We start from the raw sequence: 19,686 nt of genomic DNA on the forward strand, positions 1-19,686 counted from the left end.
CTGCCCCTGAGGCTTGTGGCTCTGGAGGAGGGGTTTGCAGCCTGTTGGGGGAGGAGTGGGAGGGGCTACCCCTGATGGTGGACTGACTGCTGCCAGCCTCTGGGGTAGCCTCAGGGGTATCCTCAAATGTCATTAGATCAGAGGCCAGAAGGATTTCCCTGCCAAGCTGCAGATCTTCTTCTTCCACCCCCTCATCCTCCTCCCCCTCATCCTCCTCATGAGGGGAGGTTTGGCCACTCCCCTCCCCTGGGGACTCCTCAGCAGCCTGTTGTCCTTGGGGTGGTGCAGCAGCCTGGCCTGATGGCCCAGCATCCTCCTGGGCTGATGGGCCTGCAACCTCCTGGGCTGATGGGCCTGCAACCTCCTGGGCTGATGGGCCTGCAACCTCCTGGTCATCTGTGGAGGACACCAAACAATCACAGGTTTGAGGATCCACACACTTGGCACATCTTCCCTTCCCCCACCCACACATGCTAATCACCAGATAGAAAATCCAAAAACGTACCTGGCCTCACAGGAACATCAGAGTCAAAGCCACGCAGGCCCACCACCTGCTCTGGCTGGAAACACCGGGCCACTGCCCATTCCTCCTCAGTCAGCCAGATGGGGCATGGTCCCCCTCCTCCAGTGCCCCTCCTATGGGCAGTGAGCTTTGCCACCTTATTGCGGACCACGCTCCTCAGATCATTGATCCTTTTCTGGATGCCAGCGGGGGTCCTCGTCCCCCCCCCCCCCCCCGCCGCATTTATGTGATCCATAATTTTTTTTATATATCTTCTTCCTTTGGGCCGGGGAGGTGTTCCGGCTCTCAGGCCCATGTAAATATCGCCCATATTGGATGATATACCTGGCAAGGATTTGCTTCTCCACATGTGTAAAATTAAGCTTCCTGCGCTTGGGAGCCATCACAGACACCACCCAGCAACAAGAAAACTCACAGGACAAACAAACAAAAATACACACACAACAAACAAACAAAAATCAAAACACACAAGCAGACAGCTACTACAAAGTCAAAAACAAACACCCAAAAAACAAACACAAAATCCAAGCAGAAAAAAAAAAACACTTAGCAGAAACAATCAAACAAAAAATACACTTATCAGAAACAAACAACAACTACAATCTAATACTCCTCCAAAACTTCTCTATCACACACAACTCACCAACAAACACTGACAAACGTTCAGAGCAGAAGCAACTTGCTCTTGGAAGGGAACACAGGGAAATACTTTTGCAAGGGAAGTGTGTTTGACTGGGGCTATTTACACACAGGGCGATCCTCAAACTAAGTATGCTTGGCCTTTTACCTATCTCACTGATTGCGCCGAGCAAAGTTCTGCACATGCCCAGTGAGCAGCAGATTCGTGCGCGCATGCGCAGTACGGCCGGCCCTTCATTTGCATGGGGTCACGGCTCATTACAATGAAGCACGCCCACTTCCTTCCCACTTGCAATAACCCCGCCTTACGCCTCGGAATTTAAGTTACGTAAGCGCAATTTTCTGCGCAAATGCGCTGTGGATACGGCACTTACGACACCAACTTAGGGCGCCGTAACTTAAATGACATAAGTTTGGAAAAACTTATTTTTTGCCGCTGGCTGTGGATTTGGCCCAAAGAGTCCTAGTCAGGAGTAAGTTTGATCCCCAGTCTAAAGTAGAAGCTGACCAATGGTGTGGAAAGTTGGATTGAATGTGCGTTACCATCGCCTGGGGAAGGGATTACCTTTTAGGCCAGAGATATCTGCAAAGTGAGAGAGAATCTGTTGGAGATTTAAGAGTATTGGTGAGAACCAGGAGTGCACCATCGACAAAGAAATATAGTTTAAAATGCAACCTAGCATACGAGATGTTGCTATGTACGATGTTAAGGTTAGCTCTGATTTACATGGTGAGTGGTTCTATAGTCAGAATAAAAAGAATGGGGGACAGAGGACAGCCCTGGTGTGTTCCACGAGAGATACTAAAAGCTTGAAATCATTATCCTGCGTACCGAATCATGCAAGATGGGTAGAAATATAATACTGAGATGCATGCAATAAGGGTTGGCCCAAAGCTCCATCATTGTAAAACCTAGTGAAGATAATCCCATGAGAGCGAATCAAATGCTTCATAGATAGCAAGGGAGGGAAGGAAGCCTGGGATTCTATGATGTCAAAGAAGATGGATGAGGTACTGTCACACACATTTCCTATTACAAGGGATGTTTACATTCCTTGTAATAGGAATAAAAGCGATAACAAAATAAAAAATAAAATAAAAAAGTGTAAAAAAAAAAAAAATAAGTAAAAAAAAAAAAACAATAAAAAAAAAATCAAAACGCCCGTCTCCGGTATTTGCGCAATCATTTTTCAAACGCCTTTTTTTTGGAAAAAAAATTGTTTATGAATTAAAAAAATAACAAAACAGTAAAGTGACAACAGCTACTATAGAGGGGTGTTCAACCACTTTAGACTTTAATTTTAGAATTTGTTCCTTCACTGGTGCTGAAAGAACAAGACTACAGCCAAAGCATTGGGAGTGATTGCTGATACACTTGAGAGAGGGAGTGGTTATCCATATGAACCAAAGGCAGATTTTTGGGTCCATCTGGTGAGTGGCCATTTTATCCGGTGACGGTGTAAACACTATTTGGGGTGAAGGTGGAAACATAGCTGGGCATCATTGCAAGAAATTATCTATCAAGGACTTTCTTAGCACATATATATCTTTTTACTTTTTATATATTTTTTTTCGTATACAATACATTTTTCTTGCTTTTTTGGAGCACATTCAATCTGTGGATTGTAATAGTAGTATATTTTTTTGGGGGATTTATTTCACATTTTTTTTGATGGATTGAGAAATCCATATGTTATAGTTTGGCACAGGGCACTGTATTGGTATTTATTGCACATTATTTGATGATTGTTTGCACATTAATTAACAACCATAGACACATGTACATACTTTTTGTTTTTTGAGTAACAAGTTCACAGGATCAGTCGTGGTAAAATGTTTATATAAATATAAGTTAGCGCAATTCACTTCACAAATACACAAAACAGTAAAGTTAGTCCAATTTTTTTGTAAAACGCAAACGCACACGTAAGTCCCGCCGACATATGTAAACGCTGTTTAAACCACATATGTGAGGTATCGCCGCGTGCGTTAGAGTGCCAGCAACAATTCTAGCACTAGATCCCCTCTGTAAATCTAAACTAGTAACCTGTAAACATTTTCAAAGCGTTGCCTATGGAGATTTTTAAGTACCGAAGTTTGGCGCCATTCCATGAGTGTGTGCAATTTTAAAGCGTGACATGTTAGGTATCGATTTACTCGGTGTAACATAATCTTTCATATTTTACAAAAAAATTCGGCTAACTTTACTGTTTTGTTATTTTTTTAATTCATGAAACTATTTTTTTTGCAAAAAAAAAGGCTTTTGAAAAATTATTGCGCAAATACCGTGCAAGATAAAACATTGCAATGACCGCCATTTTATTCCCTATGGTGTCTCCTAAAAAAAATATATAATATTTGGGGGTTCTGCGTAATTTTCTAGCAAAATAATGATGATTTGTACATGTAGGAGAGAAGTGCCAGAATAGGCCCGGTATTGAGGTGTGTATAAAAGCCCGGTATTAAAGTGGTTAAAGGCGCCAGTTTTAAAAAAACGAAAGCATTAAAAAATGCTGATCCTGATCTTATGGTCCCCAGATCCCTCCATAAGAGTACCTGTCACGTGCCTATTGCTGTCACTAGTGATTCCTTGTGACAGTAATAAAAGTGATAAAATAAATAAATAATTAAAGCAACAATGTAAAGATGAAAAAATATATATATATATATAAATTAATAATAAAAAATAATAATAAAAAAAAAGTTAAGTACCCCCGTCCCCTCCGTCCGGAACGCATGCAAACTGCGATTGTCCCACCGTGAATGTCAGATCATGGGCAGTAATTCTAGCACTAGACCTTTTCTGTACATCTAAAGTGGTAACCTAATGACTTTTAAAGCATTGCCTATGTATAGTAATTCTAGCACTAGACCTCTTCTGTACATCTAAAGTGGTAAGCTAAAGACTTTTAAAGCAGTGCCTATGTATAGTATGTATAGTAACATTTACGTCATTTGTCGCCATTGTGAGGGTGTGCACAATTTTAAAGTGTGACATGTTTGGTATCTATTTACTCTATTTACTATCATTTCTTCCTATGTTCATAGAGTTGTATGTTTTTAGATTGAAGGAAGTGGAAGTGAGAGAAGTTTCAGATTTTATAATAGCAGGTCAGCTGCTGCTACAGGAGGTCAGAAATGACATCACATCAGATCCTGGTATTGAGAGGAACCAACCAACCAACACATCAGAACCAGAGGATCCTCATCAGGCAGAAGAGCATGTCAACTGTCTGCTTCGAGAGATTCCAGAAATCAAAATACTGGATTTCTCCTACCTGATTTAAACTGATTTAAACTGTATGGTTGGCTGTTTTATAATATATTTTTTTTTAAATGTGCCACTTTTATTTGTAGATAGAAAAAAATATGTCGCCAAAGTAACTATGGTCTAAATAAGCATATATCGAGCCACATAAAACTGTTATTAATTCATTTCTTTTGTGCAGCACAGTGGTGCAGTGAGTAGCACTTTCGCCTAGCAGCAAAAGGTTCGCTGGTTCGAATTCCAACCAGGACACCATCTGCCTGGAGTTTGCATGTTCTCCCTGTGTCTGCGTGGGTTTCCTCCGGGTACTCCGGTTTCCTCCCACACTCCAAAGACATGCTGGTAGGTAAATTGGATCTCATCCAAATTGGCCCAAGTATATATGTGTGTATGACTGTGTGTCCCTAGCGTGTCATGATCCTACGGGGTAAAAATGACCGCACCAGCCAAGCAGATACTGGCTGGATAAAGCGCCCAGAGGCGATTCAGTTCGCATGCGTTGCGCTATACAAGTCATTCATTCATTCATTCATTCAATTTTGAATCTGAAAATTCAATAAAAAAACTGTCATTAGTCAATTTGTATATAAAATATACTTTGCAGTTATTCATTTTAGTGTTAAAATCTGTCAATTTACAAACAGCTAGTTGTTCTATAAGATGGTTAATAGAACCCCTCCAGTGGTTTTTGAACAGCATACTAGTTCATAAGTATACCGGTTTGTACACCTCAAAGCTAACCCATACAACCTGCGGGCTTAACAGAAAAAAATAGCAGATTCATTCATCCACACAAACATGCTAGATAGAGGAATCTCTCTACCAGGACATTATATTCTGACAGTGTGTGTCACTTTTATAAAAGTCTTTTGGGGGATTATCTCACAATCATAATCCTATTTTCTATTTAGCTAGCAATGTGTATCTAATAGATTTCAAACCTTCAAAATATAAATATAAAAATATAAAATCTCTGTTCTGAATACATCTGTGTGCCTTGTTTGGCTATATTTGATTAAATCATACCTTTTGAAAAACATTTTCTTTATGGGACCTTACCACCTGGTCAGCCTGATGAAAATGTGATGATTGAGAGGTTTGTGGGAAGAAAAGGAGTAGTCATGAGCACGGACGAATTCAAATTTTGCTAAGAAAATGGTGCTTTTTATTAAACAAATGTACATTTAATAAAAATAATAACAAAGGGTATTTCTCCCCTCTCTTTATAACATTGAATTAGCAACACAGTGCCCATCTGAGAAATTATAAGTAACCTCTAAACACAGCTTTCTCTAAAGCATCATCTACATTCATATATTGTGCATGTGAGGGGTAATTAGTGCAGTTATAGCGGCCACAGGTTCTGACGTGTTCAAGAAAGTCTGGAATCCCTGGATAAACAACATTGTCAGCCAGCAAAACAGAGCCTTCCTTCAGCAAGCGACATTCCTGAAGAATAAGGAATAAAGGAAAACAATACATCAACAACAATATTCACAAATGTTTGCCCTTAAACAAAGGCAAATCTCACATACAATGTTCTAAGGTTACCAAGTCAAAATGTTCATGCACCTTGATGAGGCCTTGTAGGCTTTATATTCCAAACCATTTTTTTCTAATTTTAAACTCATTTTCTACTTTATGTACTTAACCACTTAAGACACGGACCAATATGCAGGTAAAGGACCAGGCCCCTTTTTGCGATTCGGCACTGTGTCGCTTTCAGGGCCGGTGCAAGGATTTCTGCCTACACAAGCGAAGCTCCATTTTGGCGCCCCCCCCCCCCAACGGCCACCCACCTCCCTTGCAAAAATATTTCTTTCAATAATTACCCCCCTTCACATATCCCCCCACACAGTAATGCCCCCCCCTTCACATATTCCCCCACACAGTAATGCCCCCCTTCACATATCCCCCCACACAGTATTGCCCCCCCTTCACATATCCCCCCCACACAGTATTGCCCCCCCTTCACATCCCCCCCACACAGTATTACCCCCCTTCACATATCCCCCCACACAGTAATGCCCCCCCTTCACACATCCCCCCACACAGTAATGCCCCCCTTCACATATCCCCCCCACACAGTAATGCACCCCCCTTCACATATCCCCCCACACATTATTGCCCCCCATCACATACCCCCCCCCACACAGTATTTCCCCATCACACATCCCCCCCCCCCACACACACACACAGCACTACCCCCCCCACACACAGCACTGCCCCCCACACACAGCACTGTCCCCCCACAGCGCTACCCCCCCACACACAGCACTGCCCCCCACACACACACAGCACTGCCCCCCCCCACACACAGCACTGTCCCCCCACAGCGCTACCCCCCCCACAGCGCTGCCCCCCCACACACAGCACTGTCCCCCCCCACACACAGCACTGTCCCCCACACACACACAGCACTGTCCCCCACACACACACAGCACTGTCCCCCCCACACACACACACAGCACTGTCCCCCACAGCGCTACCCCCCCCCCCCCACACACACAGCACTACCCCCCACACACACACAGCACTGCCCCCCCCACAGCGCTAACCCCCCACCCCCACACACAGCACTGCCCCCCACACACACAGCACTGTCCCCCCACAGCACTGCCCCCCCCACACAGCACTGCCCTCACACACACAGCACTGTTCCCCCACAGCACTGCCCCCCCACACACACACAGCACTACCCCCCCCCCCCCCCCCACACACACACACAGCACTACCCCCCACACACACAGCACTGCCCCCCCACACACAGCACAGCACTGCCCCCCCACACACACAGCACTGCCCCCCCCCCACACACACAGCACTGCCCCCCACACCCCATCCATCACATTTTCATATATTTTCCTCCCTTCCCTCTCCACTCCTATCTTTCACAGAGCGGAGAGCAGGAGGCGGGACAATCGTGAACCGAAGGCACAGGGGCGCGGGAGCTGCCGGGTTGAATTTTCTGTGAACTGGTGATTGGCTGCTAGGACCGCCTCCTAGCAGCCAATCATATCCTGATTAACGTGACAGGCAGTCCAGAATTGTCCCGCCCCCCGCTGTCATAAAGATACAGGAGACGGTCATAGACTGTGCGGCCATGATACAGGAGATGGTCAGAGACTGTGTGGTCATGATACAAGAGATGGTCAGAGACTGTGTGGTCATGATACAGGAGATGGTCAGAGACTGTGTGGTCATGATACAAGAGATGGTCAGAGACTGTGTGGTCATGATACAGGAGATGGTCAGAGACTGTGTGGTCATGATACAGGAGATGGTCAGAGACTGTGCGGCCATGATACAGGAGATGGTCAGAGACTGTGTGGCCATGATACATGAGATTGTTAGAGACTGTGCGGCCATGATACAGGAGATGGTCAGAGACTGTGCGGCCATGATACAGGAGATGGTCAGAGACTGTGCTGCCATGATACAGGAGATGGTCAGAGACTGTGCGGCCATGATACAGGAGATGGTCAGAGACTGTGCGGCCATGATACAGGAGATGGTCAGAGACTGTGCGGCCATGATACAGGAGATGGTCAGAGACTGTTGGCCATGCTACAGGAGACGGTCAGAGAATGTGTGCGGACAATGATACAGGAAATGGTCAGAGACTGTGTGCGGACAATGATACAGGCGATGGTCAGAGACTGTGCAGACATTTACACAGGAGATTGTTTTATAATGGTAATGACTGGCTAACACGGTATCAAGCGTTGGAGCCACAGACAGGGTGCTGACAGACAATCATGCCATAAAGAGGAGACGGTCATAGACTGTGCGGAAAATGATACAGGAGATGGTCAGAGACTGTGCGGCCATGATATAGGAGATGGTCAGAGACTGTATGCGGACAAAGATACAGGAAATGGTCAGAGACTATGTGCGGACAATGATACAGCAGACGGTCAGAGAATGTGTGCGGACAATGATACAGGCGATGGTCAGAGACTGCGCGGCCATGAAAAGAACAGAATGAACGCAATTAATAACTTATCAGTGTAATGCTACTTCATTGTCTGCAGGTTTAGGGAAAGGGTAAATAACACTTCTGTATTACTTAACGGTAATAGAGAAGGTGGTGCACCATTCTGGCTGTACTGTCTGGCAGAGGAATATGAAATCACAAAAATCGCTGCACAGAATTATAAATCTTTGGGTAGATGAAACATTTCACATATGTGTGTGAATAGCTGTTTGCCTGGCATTCATTTTGAAAGCAGAACTGCAGCAAGATAAATAATTTAAATTTAAAATAAAATAAGCCCTCCAGTTTGAACGTTAGTCAGCCTCATTCAATGGTCTTCTCTAAGCCCACACTGGAATGTACAAGCCTTGTCATTCAACACGTAAGGAGAAGCGGCACAATGATGATCCCATCCAGTGGCGGCTGGTGTTAAAATTTTTTTGGGGGGGGGGGGGCGCAAACAAATTGAAAGATTCTGAAAAAAACACATCAATTGCAGCCTCACTGTGCCCATCAAACGCAGCCACTGTGCCCATCAAACGCAGCCACTGTGCCCCATCAAACGCAGCCACTGTGCCCCATCAAACGCAGCAGTTGTGCCCCATCAAACGCAGCCACTGTGCCCCATCAAACGCTGTCATTTTGCCAATCAAATTCTGCCACTGTGCCCCATCAAATGCCGCCACAGTGCCCCATCAAATGCCACCACAGAGCCCCATCAAACGCAGCCACTGTGCCCAGCAAACGCAGCCACTGTGCCCAGCAAACGCAGCCACTGTGCCCCAGCAAACGCAGCCACTGTGCCCCAGCAAACGCAGCCACTGTGCCCAGCAAATGCAGCCACTGTGCCCCAGCAAACGCAGCCACTGTGCCCCAGCAAACGCAGCCACTGTGCCCCAGCAAACGCAGCCACTGTGCCCAGCAAACGCCGCCACTGTGCCCCAGCAAACGCCGCCACTGTGCCCCAGCAAACGCCGCCACTGTGCCCCAGCAAACGCTGTCATTTTGCCAATCAAATTCTGCCACTGTGCCCCATCAAATGCCGCCACAGTGCCCCATCAAATGCCACCACAGTACCCCATCAAATGCCGCCACAGAGCCTATCAAACGCAGCCACTGTGCCCAGCAAATGCCGCCACTGTGCCCCAGCAAACGCCGCCACTGTGCCCCAGCAAATGCCGCCACTGTGCCCCAGCAAACACCGCCACTGTGCCCCATCAAATGCTGCCACTGTGCCCAAACGCAGCCACTGTGCCCATCAAATACTGCCACTGTGCTCCATCAAATGCTGCCACTGTGCCCCATCAAATGCCACCACAGTGCCCCATCAAATACCACCACAGAGCCTATCAAACGCAGCCACTGTGCCCCAGCAAACGCAGCCACTGTGCCCCAGCAAACGCCGCCACTGTGCCCCAACAAATGCCGCCACTGTGCCCCAACAAACGCCGCCACTGTGCCCCAGCAAACGCCGCCACTGTGCCCCAGCAAACGCCGCCACTGTGCCCCAGCAAACGCCGCCACTGTGCCCCATCATCAAATGCTGCCACTGTGCCCAAACGCAGCCACTGTGCCCATCAAATGCTGCCACTGTGCCCCATCAAATGCCACCACAGTGCCCCATCAAATACCGCCACAGAGCCTATCAAACGCAGCCACTGTGCCCAGCAAACGCCGCCACTGTGCCCCAGCAAACGCCGCCACCGTGACCAAACGCAACCACTGTGCCCATCAAATGCCCCCACTGTGCCCAAAGGCAGCAACAGTGCCCCATCAAATTCTGCCACTGTGCCTATCAACTGCAGCCACTGTGCCCATCAAAAGTTGCCACTGACAGGGTACAGACAATGATGATGAGAGCAATAGAGAGATTAGGCACAGTACAGACAGACAGCATGTGTGTAGTAAATGTACTTACCTGCTCCTCGCCTCGGTGACTTGGTTCCCTACTTGCAGCAGGAGAAGCAACATGTGACGTTCTCCCTCTGCGCCGCCACTGTGCCCCAGAAAACGCCGCCACCGTGACCAAACGCAGCCACTGTACCCCAGCAAACGCAGCCACTGTACCCCAGCAAACGCAGCCACTGTGCCCAGCAAATGCAGCCACTGTGCCCCAGCAAACGCAGCCACTGTGCCCCAGCAAACGCAGCCACTGTGCCCCAGCAAACGCAGCCACTGTGCCCAGCAAACGCCGCCACTGTGCCCCAGCAAACGCCGCCACTGTGCCCCAGCAAACGCCGCCACTGTGCCCCAGCAAACGCTGTCATTTTGCCAATCAAATTCTGCCACTGTGCCCCATCAAATGCCGCCACAGTGCCCCATCAAATGCCACCACAGTACCCCATCAAATGCCGCCACAGAGCCTATCAAACGCAGCCACTGTGCCCAGCAAATGCCACCACTGTGCCCCAGCAAACGCCGCCACTGTGCCCCAGCAAACGCCAATCAAATTCTGCCACTGTGCCCCATCAAATGCCGCCACTGTGCCCCAGCAAACGCCGCCACTGTGCCCCAGCAAACGCCGCCACTGTGCCCCATCAAATGCTGCCACTGTGCCCAAACGCAGCCACTGTGCCCATCAAATACTGCCACTGTGCTCCATCAAATGCTGCCACTGTGCCCCATCAAATGCCACCACAGTGCCCCATCAAATACCACCACAGAGCCTATCAAACGCAGCCACTGTGCCCAGCAAACGCAGCCACTGTGCCCCAGCAAACGCCGCCACTGTGCCCCAACAAACGCTGCCACTGTGCCCCAACAAACGCCGCCACTGTGCCCCAGCAAACGCCGCCACTGTGCCCCAGCAAACGCCGCCACTGTGCCCCAGCAAACGCCGCCACTGTGCCCCATCATCAAATGCTGCCACTGTGCCCAAACACAGCCACTGTGCCCATCAAATGCTGCCACTGTGCCCCATCAAATGCCACCACAGTGCCCCATCAAATACCGCCACAGAGCCTATCAAACGCAGCCACTGTGCCCAGCAAACGCCGCCACTGTGCCCCAGCAAACGCCGCCACCGTGACCAAACGCAACCACTGTGCCCATCAAATGCCCCCACTGTGCCCAAAGGCAGCAACAGTGCCCCATCAAATTCTGCCACTGTGCCTATCAACTGCAGCCACTGTGCCCATCAAAAGTTGCCACTGACAGGGTACAGACAATGATGATGAGAGCAATAGAGAGATTAGGCACAGTACAGACAGACAGCATGTGTGTAGTAAATGTACTTACCTGCTCCTCGCCTCGGTGACTTGGTTCCCTACTTGCAGCAGGAGAAGCAACATGTGACGTTCTCCCTCTCTCTGAGTGCCCTGCAGTGCAATCTGGGAGTTGTAGTCACTGCAGAGCACAGGCACCAGAGGGCCAAGTGAAGTCTGTGTGCCTGTGCTCTGTTGGAGAACTACAACTCCCGCCATGCTCTGGGGCTGCCGTCGCCTTCTTTAGGGGAAAGGCTAGGAGGACGGCGCCGCAGCGGTGGAGCCTGCTATTGGACGCAGGCAGCCTGAGCCGTGCCTACCACTACTATAGATCGCCGCCGCCGCGGACCGGACTCTGCGGCTGTGTGCAGCGCGCCCGCCGCTTGCGAGTCTGCGGGAGTCCGGACAATAAAAAAAAAAAAATCATCTTTCCGCCCCATCCCAGGCTGCGGACCTGCCCGCCCCAAGCGGCCGCTTGGTCCGCCTGGTGGTTGCGCCGACCCTGGTCGCTTTAACTGACAATTGCGCGGTCGTGCGAGGTGGCTCCCAAACAAAATTGGCGTCCTTTTTTTTCCACAAATAGAGCTTTCTTTGGTGGTATTTGATCACCTCTGCGGGTTTTATTTTTTGCGCTATAAACAAAAATAGAGCGACAATTTTGAAAAAAATGCAATATTTTTAACTTTTTGCTATAATAAATATCCCCCAAAAATATATAAAAACAACTTTTTTTTTCCCTCAGTTTAGGCCGATGCGCAAAATTTATAGCGTTTACAAAATAGTTTTATTGCATTTTTATTAATATTTATTTTTTACTACTAATCAGCGATCAGCGATTATTTTCATGACTGCGACATTATGGCGGACACATCGGACAATTTTGACACATTTTTGGGACCATTGTCATTTTCACAGCAAAAAGTGCTATAAAAATGCATTGTTTACTGTGAAAATGTCAATTGCAGTTTGGGAGTTAACCACTAGGGAGCGCTGTAGGGGTTAAGTGTGACCTCATATGTGTTTCTAACTGTAGGGGGGGCGGGGCTGGACGTGTGACGTCATTGATCGCCTTTCCCTATATTAGGGAACAGACGATCAATGACAGCGCCACTGTGAAGAACGGGGAAGGTGTGTTTACCCACACCTCACTCCGTTCTTCAGCTCCTGTGACCGATCGCGGGACTCCAGCGGCGATCAAGCCCGCGGGTCCCGCGGCCACGGAGCTTCGGACCCGCGACCCATGGCTGGGCATTTAACAATCACGTACAGGTACGTGATTGTGCCCAGCCGTGACATTCTGCCGACGTATATCGGCATTAGGCGGTCCTTAAGTGGTTAATATGCTAATGGAACATACTGCATATGGTGAGTCTAACGTGCATAACTTTTATATTCAGTGTCTCCCCTTGCATTGGTATTATTGTTTCAAATGACATATAAAACAGGTGAAGCCTTGGTGTAATTTTGGACAATTACTTAACGCCTTGGTTAAAAACAAGTTTAGGATTTGTCGAGCAGTTGACTACCAAATACATTTTTAAAGCTGAACTCCAACTTTCTTTTCACTAAAACTGAATGGAATCATCAATCCCAACATAGACCATATCTCTGTACCATGTTGCTCTGATGTCTGCAAATCCTTTGATATTCTGGGTTTAGTTGAGGCTTTGTACCATGTGACATTCTGTATAGTCTGCATGTAGGCTGAGGGCTTTATAGCTGCTTCCTGCTACATCTCTAGCCTAAAACACACCCTCTGTAGTCTGTCAGACTGTGCAAATGATGTAACTTCTTTCACAGCTCTGATGGTGGGTGAGTCCAAACCTCCCAAATCCCACCTCACGAATCACATCCTCCCAGAGCCTGAACCCTCCCTGAAACTGCAGAGGCTCAGAGCATGATGGCCTATGTAGTATCAGGACTGGTAAAGGAAGGAAACAGGAAGTCAGAGAACTTTGAAACAGGAGAAGGAGTGACATCACAGACAGATAAACATGCCTTTTACAGTTAAAGTAGGTAAGATACAGATAAAGTGACAATGGGATTGTGATTTATTTACATGCACAATGCATCTGTTGTTTTGGGGAGCAAAAGCTTGAGTTATGCTTTAAGCTTGCTTTATATTGATGGATCCCATAATTAAAAGGATATATAATGACAAACTTTATTAACCTGCACATCCATACATCTTCATACATACGTATCATTCACCTCCCAAAGGACTTGCTGATTTTTCCCAGGTACTTCTCCCCAGTTGGTGTAGCAGCAGCAACGCACCCAGCAACAGTCACTCTTTCTGGCTCAATGAACAGTCTAGGGGTGCTTGTAGGCAGGTAATGGTTAACGCTGCCCCAGCCAGGAAGGTGGGAGATAATTATGTTCCTGGGTTTTATTTTGGTGGGCTTTTGCATACCACACGGAACCTACTGGTTCCGTGTGGTATAAAAGGAAGAGCGGGTTCGAGCCCAGGGGGCCTAGGGGATTCTTGATGCAGTTCTGCCGGAGTCTAGAAACCCAGTGATGTGCCGAAGATGAAGTTTCCACTGCCCAGGTAGATCGCTGGGATTTTCAGTTCTTCTTGAAAATATCATCCGTGGACTTTGCCAAGAATGCACTCCTTCCTATGCAGGTATGCTGGGGCAGCCACAAGCCTGAGGTAAGGACTAGGGGTGTTAAGGGATTGATTGCATTTCTTTGGACTTTTGTCTGTCATTATCATCATTTTGATTTATTCTTCAAGTAAAAAGTTTAAAACTTTGCTCTGCCTAGTCTGAAGTTATTTACAGGGGTGCAAAGTAAGTAACCAACACACATAATCTTAATTTCACTAAGCACATTGGGATATGAAAACATCAGCGGTACAAGAGTGTGAAGCTACAAGGGTGTACCAAGGGTAACAAAGGTTTCTCTAGCAGCCTGTCGTTTATCGTGTACATGTGGCAGGTGAGATAGCCTCTTTCAGCGAGGGAGATGTTGTCGGAACTCCTTCAGCAGTGATCTATCTCCCATAGCAACTAGAGCAGATCTGCAACTCTATGACCCTCAGTCTGTGCACAGGTATGGAGGAAGAAGAGTTAAGTGAAGTGCAAGCAGGGAGTCCATACAACGTGCGCAGCGGGACCTCATACCATCGCTGGAAGTGAGGTCACGGTGATACGCTGGACAGGTGGAGAGGGCAAGGGCTCTGTGTGTCCTTCCTAAATGCACAAGTAACCGTGGTGATGTTTAGTACATTGAGAGAGTTTGATCAAGTTTAATCGTCTGTTCAAAGTAATAGTATCCTATTTGTAAGGTAGTAACCTTGTATAAAGTTCCTAGCATATCCCAGAAAAAAAAAACCCTGAGTAGGCCTCTCATGTGACCCTTGCTTGGCACCCAACGAGGAGGGAAATATGGAGGACGTGACAACCACCCCATCACCCTATCCCTTACATGCTTTTTTTGATGCTATTTTGCAAAATTAAACTTGGATAGGGTGCAGGGAGCAACATTGGAAAGCAATAAGAGGACACTCTTCACTTTGTCACAGCTTTCTAATTCAGTCTTTCTAGTAGCAACTAAGGAAATGAGAAACCTTGAGATACCATAAGAAATGTCCCAATTTAAGAAAGCTCTTGCACTGATGCCAAAGGGATCAGAGAATGATGGGATATGTAGCAGCAAACCCGTACTAGGATCCTACACTCAATGTCAGTACCTACAATTTCCCTGGATACTTGGATGCCTCCTTCCAATATCAGGCAGACAATTCTCCTGTGAACTCTCCAGACCAGATCCTCTGTGAAATCTCTTAATCAGTTCCAGAATGTTTTCAGCAAGATAGGCCCCCCCAGCTCTAGCATAACTGGGACCTCGACGAGCATATATAGAACTACAGCTGAGCTGCCCAGAGGGACAGCAGCCCTTCAGGCTGGGAACGTCTCTTCCTGGACAAGAACAGGGCTACCTCAAGACCCAGGCAATTTATTTCCCAGCCTTCTACTGAGCACCCCACCCCCAGCGATTGACTGAGACAACATAATTATTCAGGCTGTTGATTTGCCTCTTTCAACCCACTATATTTTAGAATACTCCATAAGGCAGGGGGAAGCAGTCGAACCATCACTCAGTGAAGTCTAGAACAGCCCAAAGCAGTCAAAACACTGCTCCACTGATTACAGAGGAGCAAAAAAGGACTATATTTACCTACCTTTTATAGCAACCTATCTAGGAGGGTTCTACATACACATCTACAAACATTCAATGGTTTCAAGGCTGGTGTAGTGCAACCCCTAAAAGGGCCACTGATTTAACTGGTTCTTCCTCAATAAGTACACAGGCTGCCCATCCAGTCCAGCAACAGTCCATTCAAATTGGCTCCAATAAACAGTCAGGGGATGTCTTTTTAAAGATTATTACTTGCAGAATTTCAAAGGGGAGGAAATTGGCATGGGATACCTCGAAACATTCAGAAGCAGTAGTGTTTAGACGACAGTTTTTCTTAACAGTAGTGGTACTGGTTGAGAACAGCCCAGGGACCAGAGGCGGAAGACAGTGGCAAATTTTGGGCATCTGGTTACCATGCATAGTCTGCAACTACCGATACCCAATTCAGAGTCCAGCACACAGTCTGAAGCCTCGTACACACGGCCGAGGAACTCGACGTGCCAAACACATCGAGTTCCTCGGCCAGTTCAGCCCTGAAGCCGCCGAGGAGCTCGGCGGGCCGAGAGCTCCCATAGAACAACGAGGAAATAGAGAACATGTTCTCTATTTCCTCGCCGAGGTGCTCGTTGGCTTCCTCGGCCGAAAGTGTACACACGGCCGGGTTTCTCGGCAGAATTCAGCCAGAAACTCGGTCGGAAGCTGAATTCTGCCGAGGAAACTGGTCGTGTGTACGGGGGCCTCAGGAATCAGCTTAAAGTCAATACTCACAAGTTCAAAGGACAGGTGCCTACTTCCAGCTTCCTCCAGACACAACCCAGTGATTGAGGTGGTGTCTCTCAGGACTGGAACCCTTGTGATGTGGTTCTGCAGTCAGCTATAAGCAAAAGTCCACTTGAGCCTTGGATCCTAGCACCTTTATTTTCTCCTTCAGCAATTGTTCAGTCCATGGGCTGCCGGGAGGCCGCATCCCCTGCACTTCTGGAACCCTTCTAGGCAGAAGGAACCCTGCTCTCCAGGGTCTCAGGCTATTTATATACACTCAAGGCCCCTTTTGGAAACTTCACCTCCAGAGATTGGCTGGAACCTTATAAATATTCAGGCTGAGCAATTTGCTTTAAGCTCTAGAAGCTTTTTCCAGAGGCAGGGGGAAGCAATGAAACTCCCAGCCTGTGAGACCCTGAACAGGCTAGACTAAACAATTACTCTTTCCCCGATTACAAAAGAAGCCAAATTAAATTTGCCTAGCCTCTGTAGCAAAAACCTATGTGGGTCAATTTCTGTAGAACTCCCTCATACTTGTATCAAATTACTTATTCCTGATTTGCGCCCACAGCTCAGAAGCCTTGGTAGGCTTCCATGTTACAAGAGAGTTACCATGTGATAGGAGACCTGTGTTTTTACACAAGTCTCCCGTTTTTTAATAGTGAGCTGTCAATATGCAAGATTCTGTCGGGTTACGGAAAGATACATTGTAAAAGAGACTTTCATATTAGAAATCGATGCCACATTGTAGGAGACTGCTAAAGACTGCTTTCAATTTACAGAAGACTGTTGCCATGTTAGAAGAGACTGATTGCTGTCATGTTATCATTCACTAAGCATGAGTACAAGGGCAATTTTCGAGCACTTTCTACACTATGAATAAATGGGGGTTTATTTACTAAAACTGGAGAGTGAACATTCTGGTGCAGCTGTGCATGGCAGCAAATCAGCTTCTAACTTCAGCTTGTTCAATTAACAAAAATTGACAAAAAGAAAAACTGGAAACTGATTGATGTTTATGCACCAGATTTTGCATGTTCCAGTTTTGGTAAATCCACCTCAAAGCATCCAAGCTTCAATTCTAAATTGCACAGTAACAATGCATAACTCCCATTAAGCCATTAAGCTAACCTGTCTTTCCTGATAATGTGATACCTAAGGGCACATGACCCACTGCAGAAAGCCACATAATATATATGTATGGTCTAACAGGCTTTTCTAGATTTTTCTGCAAATGAGAGGGTTGTACTTTTGTACATTGGTGAACAAGTGAAACTGTACAAATGCTTGTGTTCAACATACAAATCAAAATAACTAGGCAGTTTGTGAAGTCACTGCTCCTTAATTTATCTTTACCTTTTTAAAAAATCAAAATGATCTGATATTTAATGAATAAGTCCCTGTGCTCCTGCTGCCTGCAACATTTTAGGTCACTGTGACCCATGGCATTTTTTCTTTTCAATCGTTTTGTTATTGGTTTTCAAAACAGTTAGCATTATGCGTCATAGTCATTTGAAGCATCACATCAGCAAAACAGCAGGATTCCAGTCAACATAATAGCACTTTACCATAGTTAGGAATAAATGACATGTGCATTGTATCTGTCACCATGAAATCTCAGTCCTTTAATAAAGTTCTGTAACAACCCAGAAGAAAGTTAGGCACTACTTAAATTTCCTAAAATTCTGAACATTATAACTTGTTTCAAGTAAACTGAGCCTTTAAAAAATGTTCCTAGCTTGCTGGTCCAATACTGCAAAGGAACTGAGAGTAGAAGTAAAAGAAGATAAAGAATAGAATGGATAAGACACTCTCATGGAGGTGGAGAGCAGGGGGTATAAATTTTACAGCATCTATAATTAAAACAAGTATCATGCACCTTAAACTTATCTCCCTCAGAATTTAAACTACAGGGAGTTCTTTAATCAAGCTCTTTATAACAACGTATTGACTAAAACCATGATTTTAGCCAAAAATGCAGAGAGAAATACAAGAGCTGAGCATTTCGATTTATAGACTTTAAAGTGTTGGTAGTTTTGGTCACTACAAAAAAGCTAAAATTATGAAGTGTGACTACATGCCACTAACCTAAATAGTCACCAAACACCAGCCCCCCCCCCCCCCACCCATATTACTTGACCTTTTTTACCCTACCTGAATATTTGTTGTCTTTTTCCTTTCTGGATAAATTTGCACTCTATGTTTGTCCTCTATGACTAATATCACTGGGAGTGATCATTTCTATGACATAGTGTCTTTTTCTAGACAGAGCCAGATGACAGACCTCCTTAAAACAATCTTGCAAGAATATTTTTGGTGACAAATGTAAACCATTTTGTGTGACCTGGTCTTACCTACTCTCCCTCTTATTTTTAAGCCAGATTGCTAAGCAAACATCCATGATTACACTTATCTGATTCATACAGAATAGCTGCCTGTGCCTATAGCACTTCCTGCAAACAAATGCACACAGTGCAGTCCAGAGCCAGAGATTTCCAAGAACCACCAGCAGGTAAGTGTAATAGTAGGTGCTCTTAGTAGTTTAGGTTAGATACTGTAGGAGGGGTGGTAAAAATGAACTACTTACTTGAGCTTGCCAGTAATAATATACAGTAAAACCTTGGATTGCAAGCATAATTCATTCCAGAAACATGCTTGTGATTCAAAGCACTTGTATGTCAAAGCAAATTTCCCCATAAGAAATAATAGAAACTCAAATGGTTCGTTCCACAACCATTTATTCATAAGTTCTTCAAGTTTATAGTCCATATAAAAAGATTACAGCAATGTGATAGGTTGTATAACCATAAAGTGTCCATCCACAAATGGAAGCCTCCACAAGTGGATTAGAAGCAAAATCCAGCAGGAGATACAGATTATAAAAGAGAACAGAAGCACCTCTAAGTATAGCAATATGTTACTAAATGTTGTACCTTCATTAAATGTAACCATATTACTACACTTAGAGGTGCATCCCTTCTCTTTTATACTCAGTTGTGACATAATGCTACTTGTATATCCAGACATCGCTTGTATATCAAGTCAAAATGTATTTAAAGATTTTGCTTGTCTTACAAAACGCTCTCAAACCAAGTTACTCTCAAACCAAGGTTTTACTGTACTAGCAAAATTGGATATAGGCAGGAACTGCACAGGTCTGCCTTTTGTC

At 46.0% G+C, this 19,686-nt stretch overlaps 1 protein-coding gene across 1 annotated transcript in view; it reads right to left on the minus strand.

Annotated features, from left to right (window-relative positions):
- Positions 1-5,566: 5,566 nt before the first annotated feature.
- Positions 5,567-19,686, minus strand: part of LOC120935934 (catechol O-methyltransferase-like) — a 34,982-nt gene continuing 20,862 nt past the window's right edge. The window contains exon 5 of the mRNA XM_040347963.1: positions 5,567-5,879. Within this exon, the coding sequence (XP_040203897.1) occupies positions 5,694-5,879 (186 nt within the window). The 3' untranslated portion in view covers positions 5,567-5,693. The remainder of the gene's footprint in view (positions 5,880-19,686) is intronic.

The sequence above is a fragment of the Rana temporaria genome, chromosome 1 (assembly GCF_905171775.1).
Source record: "Rana temporaria chromosome 1, aRanTem1.1, whole genome shotgun sequence".
In the NCBI taxonomy this organism is placed as follows: Eukaryota; Metazoa; Chordata; class Amphibia; order Anura; family Ranidae; genus Rana; species Rana temporaria.